Source organism: Bos indicus x Bos taurus, chromosome 5, assembly GCF_003369695.1.
Source record: "Bos indicus x Bos taurus breed Angus x Brahman F1 hybrid chromosome 5, Bos_hybrid_MaternalHap_v2.0, whole genome shotgun sequence".
NCBI classification, from domain to species: Eukaryota; Metazoa; Chordata; class Mammalia; order Artiodactyla; family Bovidae; genus Bos; species Bos indicus x Bos taurus.
The window spans coordinates 95448497-95470486 of NC_040080.1; the positions used below are offsets into that span (position 1 = coordinate 95448497).

The following is a 21990-nucleotide window of genomic DNA, read 5'->3' on the forward strand; positions in this document are numbered from 1 at the left end:
TGTCAGTGCAGCATACTAGCTGGTCTCTGTTGACTGTGTCTTAAATAAACCAGTTTCCTTTTTGGCAGTGGTGGCAGACATGGAATGCAGAGTCTAGCAAAGCTGTGTCAAACAGGTCCTTAAGCTGCTTAGCAGCTAATGTCTGCTGTCACTGTCCTGGCTGAGGAAATGCCTTCTAACTGGAAAATAAAAGTTATCCTCCTGCCAGGGGACAAACATATCCATCATTTAACCTATCAGAAGAAAGGACAGTGCTTCTTGTTTTGCTGAAAAAGGAACTCTTGCATCTTAATTATATTAGTCTTTGAACTGGGAAAATGAAAAATGCCATAGAAGATGTTTAGTTATAGTGCTTTGAGTATATTTACAGTTGAGGATGTTATTTGTGATATGTAAACACATTCTCTATAGTTCTGCCTGATGGAAATCCTGATGACTGTCAAAAATGTTAAGTTAGCTCTATTTTCTCTTACTATATGTGAGTGCTGATAAAAACAAGCTGTTTGGAGGTGGAATTTGGCCCCAATCCATTTGGTTTGTGGAGTTTTTTTGTGTGTTTTTCTGAATTTTAGTTTATACAAGTAGTAAATTCTTATTTTATATTACAGTAATTAGTTGTAAAAGTAGTTCTTTAGTTACTGGTGGAAGTAGTTTGGTTCCTATGGGTTAATATGACTATTTGGGGTTGATAAAGGTACTGAGGGCTTCCCAGGTGGCTCAGTGGTAAAGAATGCGCCTTTCAATGCAGGAGACACAGGAGACGTGGGAAGATCCCCTGCAGGAGGAAATGGTAACTCACTCCAGTATTCTTGCCTGGAAGATTCCTTGGGTGGGCTACAGTGCATGGAATCTTGAAGAGTTGGACACAACAACTGAACACACTGAGCACTAAGTGAAGGGTTTATTAGCACTTGTTGAGCACAGCATTTGACTTGTCTAAAATATACCTTAGAAGAGGAGTCATTTTTTTCTTTTTTTTCCCTTTGGTTGTATGGGGTGACATGCAGAATCACAAAATCTGGTTCCTCAAGCAGGGGTTGAACTCTTGCTTTCTGCAGTGGAAACAAGGATCTTAACCATTGACTACTAGGGAAGTCCCCTCCATTTCTTGACTATTGCAAATAGTGCTGCAATAAACATTTGCATGTATCCTTTTGATGTATGATTTTCTCCTGATGGATGCCCAAGAATGGGATTACTGGATCGTACGGTAGTTCTGTTTTTAGTATTTTAAGGAGCGTCCATACTGTTCCCCTCGTAGCTGTACCAATTTACATTCCCACCCACAGTGTAGGAGGGTTCCCTTTTCTCCACAGACTCTCTAGCATTTATTATTTGTAGATATTTTGATGATGCCATCCTGACCTGTATAAGGTGATTCAGTTCAGTCACTCAGTTGTGTCTGACTTTTTGCAACCCCATGGACTGCAGCACGCCAGACCTCCCTGTCCATCACCAACTCCCGGAGCTTACTCAAACTCATGTCCATTCAGTCGGTGATGCCATCCAGCCATCTCATCCTCTGTCGTCCCCTTCTCCTCCCGCCTTCAATCTTTCCCGGCATCTGGGTCCTTTCCAGTGAGTCAGTTCTGCACATCAGGTGACCAAAGTTTTGGAGTTTGAGCTTCCGCATCAGTCCTTTCAATGAATATTCAGGACTCATTTCCTTCAGGATGGACTGGTTGGATCTCCTTGCAGTCCAAGGGACTCTCAAGAGTCTTCTCCAACACCACAGTTCAAAAGCATCAGTTCTTCTGCACTCAGCTTTCTTTATAGTCCAACTCTCACATCCATACATGACCACTGGAAAAACTATATCTTTGACTAGACAGACTTTTGTTGGCAAAGTAATGTCTCTGCTTTTTAATATGCTATCTGGGTTGGTCATAGCTTTTCTTCCAGAGAGCAAGCATCTTTTAATTTCATGGCTTCAGTCACCATCTGCAGTGATTTTGGAGTCCAATAAAATAAAGTATGAGGTAATACTTCACTGTAGTTTCGATTTGCATTTTTCTGGTCATTGGTTATGTTGAGCATTTTTTCATGAGCCTCTTGGATATCTGTATGTCTTCTTTGGAGAAATACCTATTTAGATCTTCTGTACATTTTTTGATTGGATTGTTTGTTTTTATTGACATAGAGCTGCATGAGCTAGTTGTATATTTTGGAGATTAATTCTTTGTAGGTCACTTTATTTGCAGATATTTTTCCCATTCTGTGGATTGTTTTTTCCTTTTGTTTATGGTTTCCTTTGCTTTGCAGAAACTTTTTAAGTTTAATTACGTTCCATTTGTTTACTGTTGTTTTTATTTTCATTACTCTGGTAGCTTTTATTTACTTTCAAATTAAATATGAGTTTGTTGTCCTTCACAAGAAGCTCAAGTAATACTGATACTAATGGTTAGTGTGTGTATGTATGGGGTAGCTATTAAAAGGGATCAGGGTAGAAATCAGGGTCTTTGTTTTGATTTTTGATTTGCCCAGTGAATTCCTGAAGGGAAGCAGTTAGAAAGGAGAAAAAAGATAAAGCCTAGTAAAGAGTCTGTTTCACCCAACCTTTGCCTTAAGGTTTTTAATTAAATTCCTTTCTAAGAAGGAACAATCTTTTTTTGAATCCTCAGGACTGTGATACAGTTTGCTATTGTCTTACTTATCCCCTGAGGGTACGCCTCAAAATATATTGAATTCTGGCCAGGTACCATCTCCAGCCTCACCCTTTCCAAGTTCTCTGGAGAGAGAGGGTGGGGTAGGGTGGACCTGTCTTAAAACATGGTATAAATAGTCTTATTATAGGGAAAAGTCAAGGAAAAAGAATGTGTGATGATAAAAATTTTTAATTTCTATAAATTCTGGTGAATTTATGGGGAGGTTGGATAGAGGGAAGAGAGAGTTTCAAGTCCAGAGTTAAAATGTTTTGTTGCGTCTGTGTGCCAAATACATTGCAGAAAGCTTTGTGTGTAGTATCTAATTAAAGTCTTACAACCCATTTAACTGATGAGTAAAATGGAGCTAGCTCAATGAAATACAGTAGAATAGGAACAAGGGCTTACATCCAATATTCTCTGATTATCAAGAATGTATCACCCTCTAAATGCCTCAGTTAGAATGTTCCAGCAGTTAGCAAATAATTACTGAAAGTGGACAAAAGGATGCTCCCAATGTAAAATTAATTAAGATCTTCTGGGAACTTTTAAATAAATGGATTTTGTCCATATAGCAGTATTAGAATAATTTTGAGGACTACTTAAGAGTTCCGGTATAATTTGCAGATACCTCCTTAATATAATTGCTAAGTTTGGAGATCAAACCAAAAGATTTAAGAGAAATATCATGTTCTGTTTAAAAACCAAACATCCACTCCAGCCACTCGGGGTGTGTGTGTGTGTGTGTGTGTGTGTGTGTGTGTGTATGTATGTATGTGTACTTTCTTATCCAAGTAAGTGGGGTAAGAGGAAGTGGGTGCTTTCAGTTTGAACTCTACATGGGAAATACAGTTTGCAGTTCATATTGTTGTGGTAAAGAGAGTGACTGGGGGAAAAGCTTTTCATTATATTAAGTGGTATGTGTGTGTACATTGTTTTTCCTCCTCTGAACTGTAACAGGATTTCCGGGATGCAGTAGCCCATGCTTCCAGGCAACTTGGGAAACCAGTGATTGAGGACCGGATCCTAAACCAGATCCTGTACTACTTGCCTCAGCTGTATGAGCTCAATCGGGATCTCCTGAAGGAGCTGGAGGAAAGAATGTCAAACTGGTAAAAATGGGCCGACCCGCTTTCCCAGAGTTTCCAATTTTAGATAAAGGCAGAAGGGACCTGCATGTGACAAAGACTTGTTGTTCCTTACATTGTGTTTATTCAATATGTTGAATTTTCTTGGCGTAAGAATTACCTGTAGATTGATCACTTTATTTATTTATTTATTTTTGACCACACAGCACATCATGCAGGATCTTATTTCCCCAACTGGGGATTGAACCTGTGCCCCCTGCATAGTGGAGGCTTGTAGTCTTAACCATTGGACTGCCAGGGAAGTCCCCTAGATTGATCACGTTAGATGGCCAGAATTCACTGGTGCACTCAGCTCAGTACACTACATTTTTTAATTCTTTAGTAATGTTGTCTCAAAAGCAAGAAGGGCCTATATTTGGCCAATTTAACTTTCTATAGGTGCCCTTTGATAATCCAAGATTTTTGAGACTGGGAGGAGAGTTTAGTTGATATATTCACGTTGGAAACATTTTTAAATATCTCTCGTTTTGGAACCTCAAAAAGAGGAAACTGCATTTCCTAAAGGAGGCTGTTAACTGAGAGAATAGGGAGATTTTTCTGTTTGGTTTAGGAAATTTACACATATATGACATTATTGTAGGTGCTGTAGATTTCACAACCGGAAAACAATACCAAAGGTTGACTGCCACTACCCGTATTTGAGTGTTAGTCGTTCAGTCCTATCCGACTCTTTGTGACCCTGTGGACTGTAGCCCACCAGAATTCTCCAGCCAAGAATACTGGAGTGGGTTGCCATTTCCTTCTCCAGGGGGTCTTCTCGACTCAGGGATCAAACCCCAGTCTCCCACATTGCAGGCAGATTCTTTTTGCCATCTAAGCCACCAGGGAAGCCCGTTATGATATTTAGACAGTATTATGATATTTAGACAGTAATAGAAAGTTTGGTGACATCTTTGGAAATGTGTGGTGAGTTTGGTTTAGGGGGTTGGATTTACTGTTGAAGTTCATGGGTAACCACCAAATTATTAGAACAACATTGTGTATCACCTACTTTGATGATAAAAAAATTTCCCTCTAAGTTTTATTTATATATAATCCAGGAAAATAACCTCTGCCTGTTTTGGAAATATCTTGCCTCTACATGTTGGGAAAATATGCTAAATAGTGATTAATACTTCACTACGGCCTAAGTATAAAATTTATACTTACACAGTTTAAGGGCTAAGGAGTGATTAAAACTATAATTACACAGTTTAAGGACTGAGGAGTGACTAAAAGCTCTCTTTTAAAGGCATGCTAAAATAAAATGTAATTACAAAGAATTTCCCTGTCCGTACTTTATCATTCGTCTTACAAAAAATTATCTTAGAAATTCATCTGAATTTTCTAAAGTCTCTGGCTGTACAGAAGCAGGAAAGACCAGTCAGGACTAGCAGACCAGTCAGAACTGGCAGAGTCCAGGCAAAATATAATGATGACAATCGAAATGGGAAAGAGTGGGCATTAGGGGATATATCTTATAAGAAGAGGAAAAAAGGATAAACAGATGGCTTGGAAATGGGACTCTGCTTATCAGTGGATATATTTTGGATCCTGTAATGACTCTTTTTCTTGTCTATCCCTTCTCACTCCTTAGGACGGAACAACAAAGAATTGCTGATATCTTTGTAAAGAAGGGACCATATCTAAAAATGTATTCCACATACATCAAAGAATTTGATAAGAATATAGCTTTGTTGGATGAGCAGTGCAAGAAAAACCCAGGTTTTGCTGCTGTTGTTAGAGAATTTGAGGTATTTTTGCTACCATCCTCTGTTTTGCTACCACTTTCTCTGTTTTGAAGCTAAAACTATCAGTAAATTCCATTTATACCAAACTAGAAAAGTTTTAGAAGTATTAAGATATTGCTTATTTCTTCTAATTTGTATGGTAATTAAACTTTAAAATTATGTGTCAACTTTTCTTCCCTCTTTTCCTTTCTTCTGAAGTCTTCATGCTGTTAAGAATGGAAGTGTGATAGATATATGTATATATATATATATATAGCTGTGGCCCAGGTTCTCATCACTGTCCAGTGAGTTGTTCTGTTGCCTTGGCACCAAAAAAAAACACAAGACCGGGGAAAGTTAACCGTCCAATGTCTAAGGATGCTTGCACAACAGATGCTTTCTTAACATGCATTATCATTATGCTTTCATAATTATCCTGCATACCAGACCCTGGAGGTATATATTTAGAAACAAATAGAACCCTCTGAACAAATTTGAAAAAACTCTTCCCTTCTCACTTGAGCTGTGTAAGAACCCCAGGACATCTTAGGATGCGGGGACATTTTCCCAGTTAATACCTGTTATGGAGATTGGAGGTGGGGCTCAGAATTGGGCACCAGTATCTGTTATACATACTACAGAAAACAACTTTAAAGGCAGAATCAAATGTCCTCATGGTCAAGTCAAAAGGGTTCCAGAATCAAATGTTTCCATAGACAATGTGATTTGGGGCTGTCCTTTGTAGCCGTTCATCTGAGAAAGTTTACATTCTTCAGGCTTATAAGAGGTTTGTTTAGCAAGGCTGTTTTTCAGGTTGTCTTGAATTTCTGCCTTCTCCCCAGTACCAACTGTTGTTATTATGAGTATATTGACAACAGGCTCTGATGTTTATTTGAATCCAGTTCCCAGTAGTTTTATTTCTGGGCTGTGAATTTCCTCATGAGTCAGTGATTTCGAAGACCTATCTGCAAGAGAGGGTGGGCTCCATGATGAGTCAGCTCTGGTCTCCCTCTCAGTGTATGAGTTGTGCCTTAAAATAAAGGGAGTATCTCCATGAACCCCCTCCCGGAGTTGCTGGCTATTTAAAACTTGGCTTCCCGAGCACCTGAGTCTGGGTCTCTTGCTTCAGAGGAAAATGTTCGTGTTTACTTTGGATGCCTTTCCTTTCAGATGAGCCCACGCTGTGCTAATCTGGCCCTCAAGCACTACCTGCTCAAGCCGGTTCAGAGGATTCCCCAGTACAGGCTGCTGCTAACAGGTGGGCTTCTCTGGGAGATTGCCAACCAAGGAACTCCTGTCACACTGAGGACACCCTGCCTTTCCTGAGAACACTTCTGTTTTTCTGTCTATCCAGTAGCTGCTTTTCCTAACAAGGAATTTATACATTGCTGGTGGCCTCACATAGACATCACCAGAACTGAGCTTCTTCCAGTTCTTCGATCATCCATGTGCATTCTCTGCTCTGGGCATTTCTACATGTTAATTTGTTTTGCTCAGAACTTCTTTTACTGTCCCAGCCCCAAAACCTTGGGTCATTTTACCTGCTTAATATTACTAATTCCTAGAAGGTGCTTTTCCAGCGACTCAAGAATGAGGTTTAGAGGATCATTCCCACATATTTGAATATCAACTACCATGACCCTGGGGCTTACCTGGTGGCTCAGATGGTAAATCTCCTACTATGCAGGAGACTTGGGTTTGATCCCTGGGTTATGAAGATCCCCTAGAGAAGGGAATGGCTGCCCAGTTGAGTATTCTTGCCTGGAGAATTCCATGGACAGAGGAGCCTGGCAGGTTACAGTCCATGGGTTCACGAAGAGTCAGACACAACTGAGCCACTTAAAACACTTTGTTTTTCACCATGGCCCTAGTCACTTACTTCAGAGGGTTATTATAAGGATTGATTGATGAGCTATGTGCTTAGAGTAATGCCTTGCTCATAGTGAAAGTGAAGTTGCTCAGTCGTGTCCGATTCTTTGCGACCCCATGGACTGTAACCCACCAGGCTCCTGGAATTTTCCAGGAATTTTCATGGAGTTTTCCAGGCAAGAGTACTAGAGTGGGTTGCCATTTCCTTCACCAGGAGATCTTCCCAACCCAGGGATTGAACCCGGCTCTCCCACACTGCAGGCAGACACTTTACCATCTGAGCCACAAGCCTTGCTCATAGTAAAGTCTAAATAAGTATTAACTCCTATTATTAGATCCTTACCATCATCATCATCACTGTCACTATGTCAGGCCATTGTCTGTATCTTCTACAGCTTCAAGATTACCGGGCTGCGTGTCTTGTTTACCAATGTAATCATTTAAAAAAGAAGAAGGAAAAGAAAGCTATGATTTGAATGGAGGCTCAGGACTTTATATTCATTGGCTCTTTAAATCTTCACCATAGCTATGCATATTTCACATATTAAGTTGTTTGGCATTACAAAAAAGCCAATATAGTCTCAGTACCAAGCATAGTATCAAACACATACTACTAGGTCCTCTGTGGTATTTATGGAAATGTTTTGGATGTGCAATACCTTAATATATATATAGTACCATTAAGAGTTGTTTCTAGAACTTCTCTGTATGTCTGTGGTTAAAACTCCCTTCTTCCAATGCAGGGGGTACAGGTTCAATCCCTGGTCTGGGAACTAAGATCCTGCATACCAAAAAAAAATTTGTTTTAAAGGAATTGTGTCCAAATACACAAGAATATTCAGATGCCTCCACAACTCTAAATTCAGTCAGTTGAAATTTTATGTAATAGGTTTTGAGGTACTTGGTTCCTGTTAGTGTTCTTAAGAAATGGCATGCATGCTTTTATCCTTAATCACTTTCTCTTAAGCCAAGAGCTTAATGGAATGAGGGAAGTGAATTCTGGAAAGCCAAGATTTCTTGATTTCCCTTTAGGCAAAGCCATCCTTCCAAGCTTCCCTGGTGAACCACTGGTGAGGAATGCCTGCCTTCAGCCCCAGGACTGGCTACCCTAGATATTTCTACTTAATTTGAATTTCTTGCTGTGAATCAGGCACTGGATTTCTCTCTGTACTGACATAAGGCAAACCAAATAATTTCAGGATATCCTGTCCATCTGTACTTTCTTTCCTCTGCAGTTGGCAGAGATTTGGAATACACAGGGCAAAAGGAAGTGCCCATGCATGTGTTGTGTTTTTGCTAGATAAATTCAGTGCTTTATCATAAATGAGCTATTGAAGGGCTCAGGCTATTTCTACAGCTGTTGAATTAAGTACTGTTTTTAGTGGCAAAAGACAACTATGGTTTTCAAATGGGAGAAGAATGGAGCAAGGTTCTGAAATTTTCATGTAAAAATATTTTTTTCCCTCACTATGACTGATCCAAGTAAAAGTTACACATGTGTTTAATGTAGGCTTCATGCTGGGTTTGATTTTAATTGATGAATGGTGAAGTAGCAACAGTAAGTTTTAAAAATTCTCTTTAAGAGAACAGGTTTCACTTGTTTCATTGTTTTATAACCAAGATGATATGAGATTGGAGTTAGTTTTGAGCTGTGTTTTGTTTAATCTTAAAGCCCCCCCCCCCCCATTTCTTAACTTGGAAAATCTACATTATTTAAATGATGTACAATACTTTATATATAGTAGACTCTTAATAATTGTGGATTTATTGAAAGGTAAATGACTTGTTCAAGGTTGCAAAGTCAGGACTAAAGTTAAAGAAAGAACATAGACTTTGTAAAGCAAAGACTTCATATTCATTCTGTGCCTTTTCTTCCATTGATTCAGATTCTTCCCTTCCTCCCCCCTGACCTGAGTCCCCCATCCCTCCAAAGCCATCTCGGATTACTTCAGTTCTCCTTGATCCTTCGTGTCAGTGCATTGTGACTTAGTAAAGATTTATTTGGTGTCTTGTTTATTTGCTAATATTTGTATGACTTGAATATTGATTCCTTAGTTTGATTATAAACCCCTTGAGGTCAGTGAGTGAGTTGTTGTTGTTGTTGTTGTTTTGTGGCTTCTCTGGGCCTCGTTGCTGTCCACGAGCTCTCTCTAGCTGTGCCAAGTAGTGGCTACTCCTTGTTGCGATGCAGGGCTTCTCATCGCAGTGGCTTCTCTTGTTGTGGAGCACGGGCTCTAGAGTGCAACTCAGTAGTTGTGGCACACAGATTATTTCCTGTGCAGCATATGGGATTTTCCCAGACTAGGGATCAAACCTATATCCTCTGCACCGGCAGGCGGATTCTTAACCTCTGGACCCCCAGGAAGTCCTGTTGAGTAAGTCTTTAATTAATAATTCATAATTTAGTGTACCCAATGTATCTGGGTCAGTTTGGGATCACTTGAAAGCTATTTAGGAAATAATTTTTGTTGATTTTAAGCTACATTTAAGGCATCCTTTTAACCAAAATATCTTTAGCCTAAAGAACAATATTGAGAGAGAGAATTTCAGGGATGTTCTCTTCTCCAGAGAGGTGAAATGTCCTGCTCCAGCAACACAAATAGTATTAACTGAAGAATCTATGATCATATAATCCTAAGGACATATGGGAATTGATGCCAACAGTTTGTTTTATATGTCTTTTTACTTAAAACTCTGACTTTCCAATACTCCTTTTTGTCATGTTCTGATTTTTCTTTTCCTTGCAAGATATTTCTGCTTTAGTTATCAAAGTGCCCCTGTCTATGCATTTAGATTTTTTAGAAGTTGGACTTCAGGTCTTAGGTTAGCATCAATTCAGATGTGTGAATTAGCTGGATCCTCATCTTTGGATAAACAAACTCAATGATTTAATCCTCCCAACAACCCTATGAGGGAAGTACTTTTATTTCCATTTTAGAAATGACAGGGGCACAGAAAGAAAGAGTGAGACTATTTGAGACAACTCCTGACAACTTTGATTTATTGGGCAGAGAAAGGGAAGGATTCCTGCCCGGCTTGGTGTAAGTAGATTTGTGCCCACTTTGGCTTCTGGGGAAGGGAAGATTGAGAAATGCAGGGATGGAGTGCAGATAAGATGGTTTCTTTTGGAATTCTTCTAGAGAGAGGTAACTGGAAATCCCTGGATACAGCAGTCCTGCCTCCTGTTCAAACAACCAGCCTGTTGTCATGCAGTGTTTTCTTCAGAACCTAATTTGGGTTTTTAGTGGTTATTTTTTTAGGCTCTCTCTTCCTTCATTGTAGTAAAATTTCCAAGTAAATTCTTGATAATGTTTTTTTAAGCTCAACTCAAAATAGGATCCAAGAAAATGTCTATTGTGTAATGAAATGCTTAAGATCAGATTTTTTTTTTTAAGTAGTAAAATAAAGTGACTTAATTTAAGAAGAGAAACTTGTAAATTCTGCCTTTATTTTGGCCACTTAAGACCAGTGGATCTGGCCAGATCTTTATGTCTGTGTGGTGCCCAAACCCTGTTTGGAGTTAGGACAAAGGGGGATCTTGAAGCAACAGTGAGGGAGTGGTTTTTTTAAGCGCGCAGATGCTGCTGAAGAAACAACATTAATTTTTATTTTCTACCTCCTCATCAGTTCAGGGTAGAGACTATCTTTTTTATCCTAACTCTGCCTGCATAGATTCTGGAACATAACAGGGACTCAATAAACTGAAAGGGCTCAGAGAAATAAGCCGTGTTCCTTTTTATGAGGTTGAGAATTCCTATATGGTAGTGCCAGTGAACATTTGTTGGATGGATGGATCGATAAATTGCTTTTAAGAGTAAAAACAAGTCTTCCGGTTATCCAGAAACAAACCTGTGGGAAAGGACTGAAATGCTTCCCTTTCCTCATCTTGCCTCGGTCGTAGGATTTGCTGACTAGTTTTCCTCTGCTCTGCTTCCTGCTCTTTCCATTTCCCTTTTTATGATTCAGGCCAGATCTTTCTAAAGTCATGCCAAGTTATGGCAGTATCTTCCTACTGGTCATGGTGTTCTTATCAGGCCCCCTTCCAAGAAGACCTTGGGAAAAAACACACTCCTCCTGTGTCTCCCGTTGGCTCTCACACCACCACACTCAACACTACTAACACCAGATATATGGGCTTTTTTTCCCTATACCAAGCGATTCTCTTCAGCACCAGCTTGGTGTCCTGTAATTCAGGGGTCCCCAACCTCTGGCATCTAACACTTGATAATCTGAGGTGGAGCTGATGTAATAATAATAGAAGTGAAGTGCACAATAAATTTAATGCACTTGAATCATCCCGAAACCATCCCCCCACCCCTGGTCCATGGGAAAATTATCTTCCACAAAATCGGTTCCTGGTGCCAAAAAGGTTGAAGACTGCTGCTGTTATTTAATTCAGTTCTGACACTATCTGCCTAGAGATAGTGGGCTCTGATCCTTCCAAACTTCAGGTGCCATTCACAAGTCTTGGGCTGCAACCTCTATTTCTGACTGATGGACTGTAAATCTGGGTTCCCATGACTTTCTCCTTAGGTTTGAAAATTTGCTAGAATGGCTCACAGAGTTCAGGGGAACACCTGTTTACATTTACTGGTTTATTGTAGAATGGTATGATAAAGCATAAAAACGAGCTTCATATGGAAGAGATACTCAGGGCTAAGTATGTGGGTTGGAACTCCCATGCCCTCTCTGGGTACTCCAGCTCCCTGGAACCCCACCAAATCCTGTCCTCTGGTATTTTTATGGAGGCTTCATCACGGAGGCATGGCCCATCATTAACTCCACTTCTAGTCCCTCTCCCCTTCCTGGAGGATGGAGAGTGGTGCTGAAAGTTTCAGTCATGGTTTGATCTTTCTGGTGACCCATCCCCATTTAGGAGCCCACTAAGAGTCACCTTGTTACAACAAAAGATACTTGTTGTCACCTAGGAAATCCCAAGGCAGCTTTGGGGGCAGGGGGAGGGGGTGGTGTGTGTGCGCACGCGCATGCTTGTGTGTGCAAGCACTGAGTCACTTCAGTCATGTCCAGCTCTTTGTGACCCTATGGACTGTAGCCTGCCAGGCTCCTCTGTCCATGGAATTCTCCAGGCAAGAATGTGAGTAGGTTGCCTTGCCCTCCTCCAGGGGATCTTCCAGACCCAGGGATCGAACCCATGTTTCTTATGTCTCCTGCATTGACAGGGAGTTCTTTACCACTAGCATGTCCTGGCAAGCCCATTTTTGTCAGAACTAAAGTCAAAGAACAGAAAGAAAGGGAAATTGCTCAGGTGTGTCTGACTGTCTGTGACCCCATAGACTGTAGCCTGCCAGGCTCTTCTGTCCATGGGATTTCCCAGGCAAGAATACTGGCGTGGGTTGCCATTTCCTTCTCCAGTGGATCATCCCGCCCAGGAATCAAACCCAAGTCTCCCACATTGGAGGCAGACTCTTTACCATCTGAGCCACCAGGGAATCCAGATATTAGGACAAAAGATGCTCCTGCTGCTTCTGTCGTTTAGAAGATTGTAAAGATTTGGGGAACCTTGGGCCAGGAACTGGGAGCAGAGACTCTGCAGTTGGCCTCCGGTATCTGCAGACTCACAACCCACACACAGGGAGGGCTGACTGTACTGTACCATCTTATATAAGCGAATTGAGCATCCAGATTTTGGTATCTGAGCAGAGTGCTGGAACTAAATCTCCCACAGATAACAAGGGATAGCTGTATATATTTTCTGTCATTTCGCAGACATACTTTTATTTTGCTTTTCAGGAAAGTTGAAAACTTACTTATCCTACCACAATGAGGGATACATGTCATTACACATTTATCCAAAGTCAAGAGTGAACTGTAATGGAAACTGTGGATTTGAGGCAGTTATGGTGTATCAGTGTAGGTTCCTCCATTGTACCATATGCACCACTCTGATGGGGTGTGTTGATGATGGGGGAGACTAAGCATGTGTGAGCGCGGGGGATATGTAGGAAGTCTTCATATCTTCTCCTCAGATTAGCGGTAAATGTAAAACTGCTCTAAAAAGTTAAATCTTACTTTAGAAAAAAAAATTATTGGTCCAGAGTATAAAGACCACAACTATTAAACATGCTCTTTGTAACTGAAGAATTGTGCAAGCCTTACTTTCCTTTGCTCTAGCTGCATTCATTATCTGACTCTCTCCTCAAACCTGACTGTCAAGGGCAGATTTTCTCCTCCATTCATCGACCACTTTCTCATTCAAGCAGTATTCACATGGCTGGCACTGAGCTGGGCACCTGTATGTACAACACAGTGGTGGTCCCTGCCCTTATGGAGCTTACAGTCCTGTTCTTTGGGAACCACACCCAACCCCTCAGGTTCCCTCCCAGCTCTTCCTCTTCTTGCCTAGAATTTATATTGATCTGGTCATTTGTTTGAGTGAGAAGATCCTGAGGATTTATTTTTGTAAGCATCACCTTCTCTTTTTGGAAGGAACCTTTCCTGGCTGGCTCTGTGGGACAAGTGCGCTTCTGGGCTCCCCTTGTGGCTCACTGGTAAAGAATCTGCCTGCAATGCGGGAGACCTGGGTTTGATCCCTTGCTTGGGAAGATCCCCTGGAGGAAGGAAAGGCTACCCACTCCAGTATTCTGGCCTGGAGAATTCCATGGACTGTATAGTCCATGGGGTCACAAAGAATCGGACATGACTGAGTGACTTTCACTTTCTTTCACTTTTGTGTGTATGAAAAGTATGTTACATAATACCAAAAAAAAGTCCCTTTTCATCTTCTACCATTCAGGGATGACTATCATGTATCCTTTCAGGTTGTTTGTTTTTGCTGCTGTTGTTAGGATTTGGGGTTTTATTTGTGGGGGGGATGTCTCTATTTTGTTATATGCACTATAAAAGTTTCAGTAAAAAACCTTTTATTTGTGGAAAGTTACTACATTGGTGTTGAAACAAGGTGAATCATTGGGGATCCTAGTGAAGAAAATATAATGAAAAGTGTAATTTAAAAATTCCTCTGAAGTATTTTTTTCCATTTCTGTATGTGGCAGAGGAACCAATCCTTTGAACTTTGATTAAATTCAGATCAGGTAGTTTCTTTGATCTTGTTCAAGATATTTATGTTATATTATAAGTAACTTTAACAACATATTATATTACTTTTCGTGTAATCTTGGCCTTTAGTCCAGGATGGCATTAACTCCCTCTAGGTTTTAGAAATCCAGGATTTCCCATTTTGATAGAAAAATGGGATATTGAAAACATCTGTTACATCTGCCGTAGTGTTCTGAAGCTATAAATTTGAGTTGTGAACAGGCTAATAAGCAGATATGACAAAAGATCAGAATCAGATTAATGCATGACTTTTAAAAATCCCCACTGAATATTGAAACTTTGCTTCTGAAAATTAAAACCTCTGCCTAGCAAGTGTTTGTTTGAAAACCATGGGCTAATTTTCTACATCTGAAATCATTCTAACATTTTCTCTAGAGCAAAACATGATGAAAGGCAGGGCTGTCCTGGACACCAGCCAAAGAATTTCGTCTCTAAGGAATCCAAAGCCCTTGATATAAGGCAGCTCCATCCTTGAGAAATGGGAGGGTCATAACATTCAAAATTCCTGTTGTAATTAGCTCAGCTCTAGTTCTGTTGCAATTCAAAATACTTTATTTGCAACTGCAATTCGTTGATAACTGGGTTGGTGGGGACCAAATATGAATAAGAGGTTCTTTAAGTGGGCCTTGGCCTCAACGAAGCCATTTCTGTATATGTGAGATTCTCACTTGGTAAACTGGCAGCCTTAATGCTTGGAAAATGTTATCCAAGAAGAAAAGCAATCTCAATGAAGTAAAAATAATGGATGTTTACATTTGTTGGGAGATTTCCATCTGGGGTTGATTCCTCTAAGGGCCTTCTGGATATGCCAAGCCAACCTGTTCTGCTAAAAAGGAACTGAAGGGAGAGTCTGTCCATTATAAGACCTGCTCTAAAATTTTGCCCTACGATGAGCCTGGCATCAGGTTTGGTTTGTGAGTTCTTTCGGCATGCCCCTCTGGAACAGACTGATCAAAGTCTTAAGATAGGCCAGTGTTGCCTCAAGTGGCTATGTCCTGATGGGCTCCTGCCGAGTTCAAAGTCCAGCCTTCACTCTGCTCACCTTATTGGGTGCCCTGGTGAAGGACTGCATCAGCCCAGGAGAATTGGACTTTTTAATTTTTTTTTTAAACTTTTTGGCTGTGCCATGAGGCATGTGGGATCTTAGTTCCCTGAGCAGGGAGCAAACCATAGCTCCTGCATTAGGAAGCACTGGACTTTGGAGGAAGTCCTGAGAAATAAATGGTCTTTTTAATTCACAGAAAGGCATTGTCAGCTTTCTTAGAACATGAATTGGTGAGCCTGAGAGCCTGGAAAGGTCACTTTACTAACTTAGGGAGCTCTGGACCACATACTGAACTGAGAAGGGTTCCCAACTGAGTTCTCCATATTTGAGAAGCAGGAAAATTAGAGCAAAGACTGGAGCACTTTTTAATTAATCAGACCCTCCGAGCATCATCTCAGCTGCTTAATAAAATATGGAGCAAAAAGTGGTAACCCCTAAGTGAATGTCTTCAGTTCAGTTCAGTTGCTCAGTCATGTCTGACTCTTTGCGACCCCATGAATCGCAGCACGCCAGGCCTCCCTGTCCATCACCAACTCCCGGAGTCTACTCAAACTCACGTCCATCGAGTCGGTGATGCCATCCAGCCATCTCATCCTCTGTTGTCCCCTTCTCCTCCTGCCCCCAATCCCTCCCAGCATCAGAGTCTTTTCCAATAAGTCAACTCTTTGCATGAGGTAACTTCTTTTATTCGTTTGTCCTAGAAATAAGTTAAGGCTTTTACTGTATAGACCCAGAATCTTTTCCTTTTCATTCCCCGCCCCCCACCCCCAATGTTCTGGTACAGCTTTCTTCGGCTCTCAGCCTTCTTCACAGTCCAACTCTCACATCCATACATGACCACAGGAAAAACCATAGCCTTGACTAGACGAACCTTTGTTGGCAAAGTAATGTCTCTGCTTTTGAATATGCTATCTAGGTTGGTCACAACTTTCCTTCCAAAGAGTAAGCATCTTTTAATTTCATGGCTGCAGTCACCATCTGCAGTGATTTTGGAGCCCCCAAAAATAAAGTCTGACACTGTTTCCACTGTTTCCCCATCTATTTCCCATGAAGTGATGGGACCGGATGCCATGATCTTTGTTTTCTGAATGTTGAGCTTTAAGCCAACTTTTTCACTCTCCTCTTTCACTTTCATCAAGAGGCTTTTTAGTTCCTCTTCACTTTCTGCCATAAGGGTGGTGTCATCTGCATATCTGAGGTTATTGATATTTCTCCGGGAAGTCTTGATTCCAGCTTGTGCTTCTTCGAGCCCAGCGTTTCTCATGATGTACTCTGCATATAAGGTCAGTTTTCATTCCAATCCCAAAGAAAGCCAATGCCAAAGAATGCTCAAACTACTGCACAGTTGCACTCATCTCACACGCTAGTAAAGTAATGCTCAAAATTCTCCAAGCCAGGCTTCAGTAATACGTGAACCGTGAACTTCCAGATGTTCAAGCTGGTTTTAGAAGAGGCAGAGGAACCAGAGATCAAATGGCCAACATCTGCTGGATCATCGGAAAAGCAAGAGAGTTCCAGAATAACATCTATTTCTGCTTTATTGACTATGCCAAAGCCTTTGACTGTGTGGATCACAATAAACTGTGGAAAATCCTGAAAGAGATGGGAATACCAGACCACCTGACCTGCCTCTTGAGAAACCTATATGCAGGTCAGGAAGCAACAATTAGAACTGGACATGGAATGTCATTTAGTCCATCATAAATTCAGGAAACATTTGCTGAATATGCAATTTTATTGCATATTCTATTAGATGCTGGTAATATAAGAGTAAATAATCAGGCTCCTGGTCCTCCTGCAATCCATAGTTTAGCATTTGTGTTTAAAGGGATACCTGACACCATAGAACCATGTTCTCAAATTTGAAACGCTCAACTTTGGAACTCTACCCTTTGTATATGCTCATTTCCTCTGTTCTTTGCCATCAACCGTTTCTGAGCAAAGCGTCCAGGAATCTGACTGGGTGCTGTTGAATTAAAAAGTCCCCGATTCTCACAGATGACTCTTCTTTAGGAAATGGTTACTATACCTCTGAATAGTTTTCTGCTTTATGTTGCTTATTCATTGATGAGGCAATCAAGAAATGGTAAGGCTTACTAGGAGTTCATGTATTGAACACTTAGAGCTCTAACAAGATATGGTGTTTTTTAGGTTCTCATTCTTTTATGAGAACATGAAAGACTATGTCCTGATATATGAGGACAAAATTCACTTGCTTAATCCTTGAGGCTGCACATGCTAAATTAGTTTTGTGCTGCTACTGTTGGATGATGGTGATTATGGGGATTAATTAACCTTTATTAATCAAGGGTGCCACCTGGTGGCCAGAAAGTACATTTTGTGGTGCCCATGCAGACCTCACCAGCCTGTTTTTCTTTGACATAAATAACTTCAATAGCATTTGAGGCATTTTTATTACTGAAGTTTTGAAAAATTCTTTGCTTCGTTTGTTGAAAACAGGAAAGACATGGAATACTATAAATCTAACATGGCAAATCGAAATGACTCCTGTGTTCTCATTTTTTAAAATGATCGCCAGCGGGATCAGTTCAGTTCAGTTGCTCAGTCGTGTCCAACTCCACGGACTGCAACACACCAGGCTTCCCTGTCCATCACCAACACCTGGAGCTTGCTCAAATTCATGTCCATCGAGTCGGTGATGCCATCCAACCATCTCATCTTCTGTTGTCCCCTTCTCCTCCCGCCTTCAATCTTTCCCAGCATCAGGGTCTTTTCAAATGAGTCAGTTATTCGTATCAGGTGGCCAGCAGGATACTAGGACCTAAATGATATGTAGTGAACAATTCCACATGACCAATGCAGGCGTGTCTGTCTGGTCTCCCTTCCTGTGTTTCACCTGGCTTATGACAGTCACTGGGACAGCTGGTGATTTCATTGCTCCTTCCATCTGACTCAGAGGGTGATCAGTCTCCTGCTCATTCTGTAGTTAAGGCATGGAGTGATTCTTAACTGAGGGGCTCATGGTTGGGTCTTCCTAGAAAAGGTAAAAGTTCTCAAAAGGAAGATGTACTGCAATGAGATAACCTGAAAATACAGATGAATACATTAGAAAGTTGAAATTCTAAAATTCACTTCTGGAAAGCTGAATTTTGAAAGGTGAATTTTAAGTTGTTTTTTTTTTTTTTAATTGGCAAGGAAAGTAAACCTAACCCCATTATCTTCTTGATTAATAGTATGATTTTGCAACAGCTTCATGGTGGGGTTTTTGCCCAGCCAATTTGTGTCTTTCCACTTTGTTCCTAAAAGTTTAGGTTGGCGAGCAGTAGCTGAACTTGAGTACAAGGGAAGAAAATGCAACTCAGAAACTTATCAGGCTCAGCATAGTGATTCTGAGGTCAGGATTTCCTAATACGGACAACCTCCAGTGACCGCTTTTGGTTTAGAGAAATGTCTCAGTTTGCATAGATATGTTTCTGTATTAACGAATAAGAATCAAAGACAAAATAGGAACTTGCTGTGAATCTGATGCTTAGGTAAATCTGCTTTCGTTCATGTGCTCTTCTGCTCCCCCAGGCTTAAAGGAACATCCCTTTTGACTAATGATGTAGCCTAAAAAGAGTACGTTTTTCTTCCTAACCCTGTCACTCTCATGGAAACATTAAATATTTGAATTCGCAAAAGATGACTTATACAGGGAATGCATTCTGATGGGGTCAGAGTGAGATTAAATTCATTTTTCATCCCTGGGTGAGGCTAAGTACAGTGTACGGTCAATATATTTTGTTAGTTTTGGAGACTTTCTTATTTGATTGGAAGAATGCTCTCCAATGTGTGTTCGGATTAGTTTGGGATCTAAATTGCTTGTGATGGCCTCTGGTGAGATAGAACTTCTGCTGTGGCTCACAGAAGCTTAGTGCTGTCTCCCACAGTATCTCACGGTGACTCACTGCCAGGGCTGGGTAGTTACAGTGTGCATGTCTAGACTCACAGGTTCTTAGATCAGTGTCTCAAAGACGTATAGTTTCAACAGCTGGGTGTGTATGTTTATGTCATCTATTAAGTTTGAAAAGCTGGCACCAATATCCAAGTTTCTCTTTGTGCCTTTTTGAGCATGACTTCATAAATCCATGGGATGAAATTATATTTGTTCCATAATATTGCTAAGTGGAGATTGCATGGTACTAACTCACTTCAGTCGTGTCTGACTCTTTGCAACCCCATGGACTGTAGCCTGCCAGGCTCCTCTGTTCATGGGATTCTCCAGGCTAGTGGAGTGGGTTACCATGCCCTCCTCCAGGAGATCTTCTTGACCCAGGGATCGAAACTGCATCTCTTAGGTCTCCTGCATTGGCAGGCGTGTTCGTTACCACTAGCGCCACCTGGGGAGCGCAAGTGGTGTGATGGTCTCTGGAACGATAGAACCTGTGCTGTGGCTCAGAGAGGCTTAATGTCATCTGCGGTATCTCCTAGTGGAGACTGGATCTGATAAAATGCATTCAGTCTTTTAATATGCCTTTCCTCTTTCCATTTCTAAGCTCCCACAGGAATTAGGATTGATTTTAGCTTTTACTGCCTTTTACCCACTAAGACAAAATCCTATATGAAAAAAATCTTTAAAAAAAAAAAATCATTAAGTATTTCTTGTCCCTTGTATGCCACGTCTCTGGCTAAGTGGTATGAGAGAAAGATGGTATCAGATGTGGGCAGGCCCTGCCCACAAGGAGCCTTGAATCTAATGAAAAAAAAAAATGATAGAAGGCATACAGTGAGTAACTGCTGTGTTATATTATTCAAAGGGAAAGAATATTTCTTTCAAATGGAAAGTTTGGTAGGGGAGGAGGAATTTGAGATGAGCCTTGATGAATTATGAGTAGAATTTTTATATGCAGAGACAGAGAAAGGATTCAGAAGAAGGGTGCATTAAAGACAAAAAGTATAGAGCCAGGGAACACATAGGAAGTGTTTAATAAATTGTGTAGAATCAAATTTTAATAAGAACAAAGGGCTGGTGTAAGGCAGTAGCAAGAAAGAAAATCAGAACAGTCAACAGGGACCATGTAGTGGGGTCTTGAAATTACAGGAAATGGGATTTGTTTTAATTTGGTAGTTAAGTCGTTCAGCATTTCTCAACTGGAAGTGTCACTTTGAAATCCAGCAATATTCCTTGGTGTTAAAGACTTATTAAATATAACCTATTGCCTTAATTTATTTTGTGTTGCAAGAGCTGCTGTGTACCATGTCGCTCATTTACAGACCATCTGGACCAGGGTTTCTTTACTGCAGCCCTGTTGACAACGCCCTAATGTTGACATTAGGATGATCCTGCGCATTTGGCAGATGTTAAGCAGCATCTCTGGCCTCTAACCCCTCAATGCCAGTGGTGTCCCCGTTCACCCAGTTGTGATCATCAGAAATATCTTCAGTCGTTTTCAAATGTCTTGGGAGGTGGGTGTGGGGCAAAGTTGCCCCCGTTTGAGAACCACTGGTCTAGACACACATATTGCATTTTTTGGGTATGTATTCTGGGCATTATTAGACTCTTAAGATTGATGAATCTGAGTCCCTTAGGCATTCAATTTATTAATGCTTGAATTTTGGAAGTAGACGTACATCTGATCTTGGGATTAAGGTATTTACTGTGTGTTGGAGTAAAAGTGTTGAGCTGGTCATCTGGAGACCTGGATTCTGATCCTGGCTGTGCCACAAAGAGGTGGGATTACTTGGGTGAGACGTGTCCTCAGTAGCCTGGTTACTCATCTCTAAAATCACCAGTGCAACCTGTAGGCTCTTTCTTAGCTCTGATTCTGTGTCCTGATTTCAAATTGACCCCAGGGCTTTATTCTTCCATTTTTAGAAAGTTAGCACAACCAGAATGAATGTGTATACTAACCAATAAGGCTGACTTATTGGTCTGACTAATAAGGCTGACTAATTTTTTTTTCCTTAGTGCTTTATTGTACTAAATACTATATATGTATTTTTTTCACCTTTTCTAGATTATTTGAAAAATCTCTTAGAAGACTCTGGAGATTACAGAGACACTCAAGGTAAATGATTTCTGTGGTCTTAAGTGTTAGAAGTTTTTATGTTACATTCATTTGGACCTAGAAAGTAAAAATGTAACAAAACCCATATACAAAACTGTGTTTTATTCATAACAAGCCTTTTTAAACTCTGTTTTGGGCAGATGAAGATAGAACTAGATAAAGTGTTAGTGGCCTGGAAGCAGGTGAAATTATAGGGACCAAAGATGCCCATGGTCAGGCAGCCATGGGAGCCAGCCTCCTGAGAGGGTGGTCCCAGCATAGTGTGTGATCAGGAAGCGTCGTCCTCCTGGGCTCAGTCTGTCTGTGCCAGGGTGCGTTCACCTTCAGTAAATGTCCACCAGCTTTCGAAGGCAGAGATTGAACCAGTTGATCTGCAGCATCCTTTCAGGCTTTAAAATCATGAGTCCCTGAAGTGACCAAACAATACAAATTAGAGGTAAGGTCTAAAATAATCTATTATTCTGGGACTGTTTAAAGATGGGCATTAGGTTT

General features: G+C 40.8%; 1 protein-coding gene across 1 annotated transcript in view; it reads left to right on the forward strand.

The window, feature by feature from the left end:
• The window catches only part of FGD6 (FYVE, RhoGEF and PH domain containing 6), a 106959-nt gene that overhangs the window by 60036 nt on the left and 24933 nt on the right, over nucleotides 1-21990 (forward strand). The window contains 4 exon segments of the mRNA XM_027543129.1: nucleotides 3603-3754; nucleotides 5367-5523; nucleotides 6670-6757; nucleotides 21448-21498. Coding sequence (XP_027398930.1) covers nucleotides 3603-3754; nucleotides 5367-5523; nucleotides 6670-6757; nucleotides 21448-21498 — 448 coding nt within the window.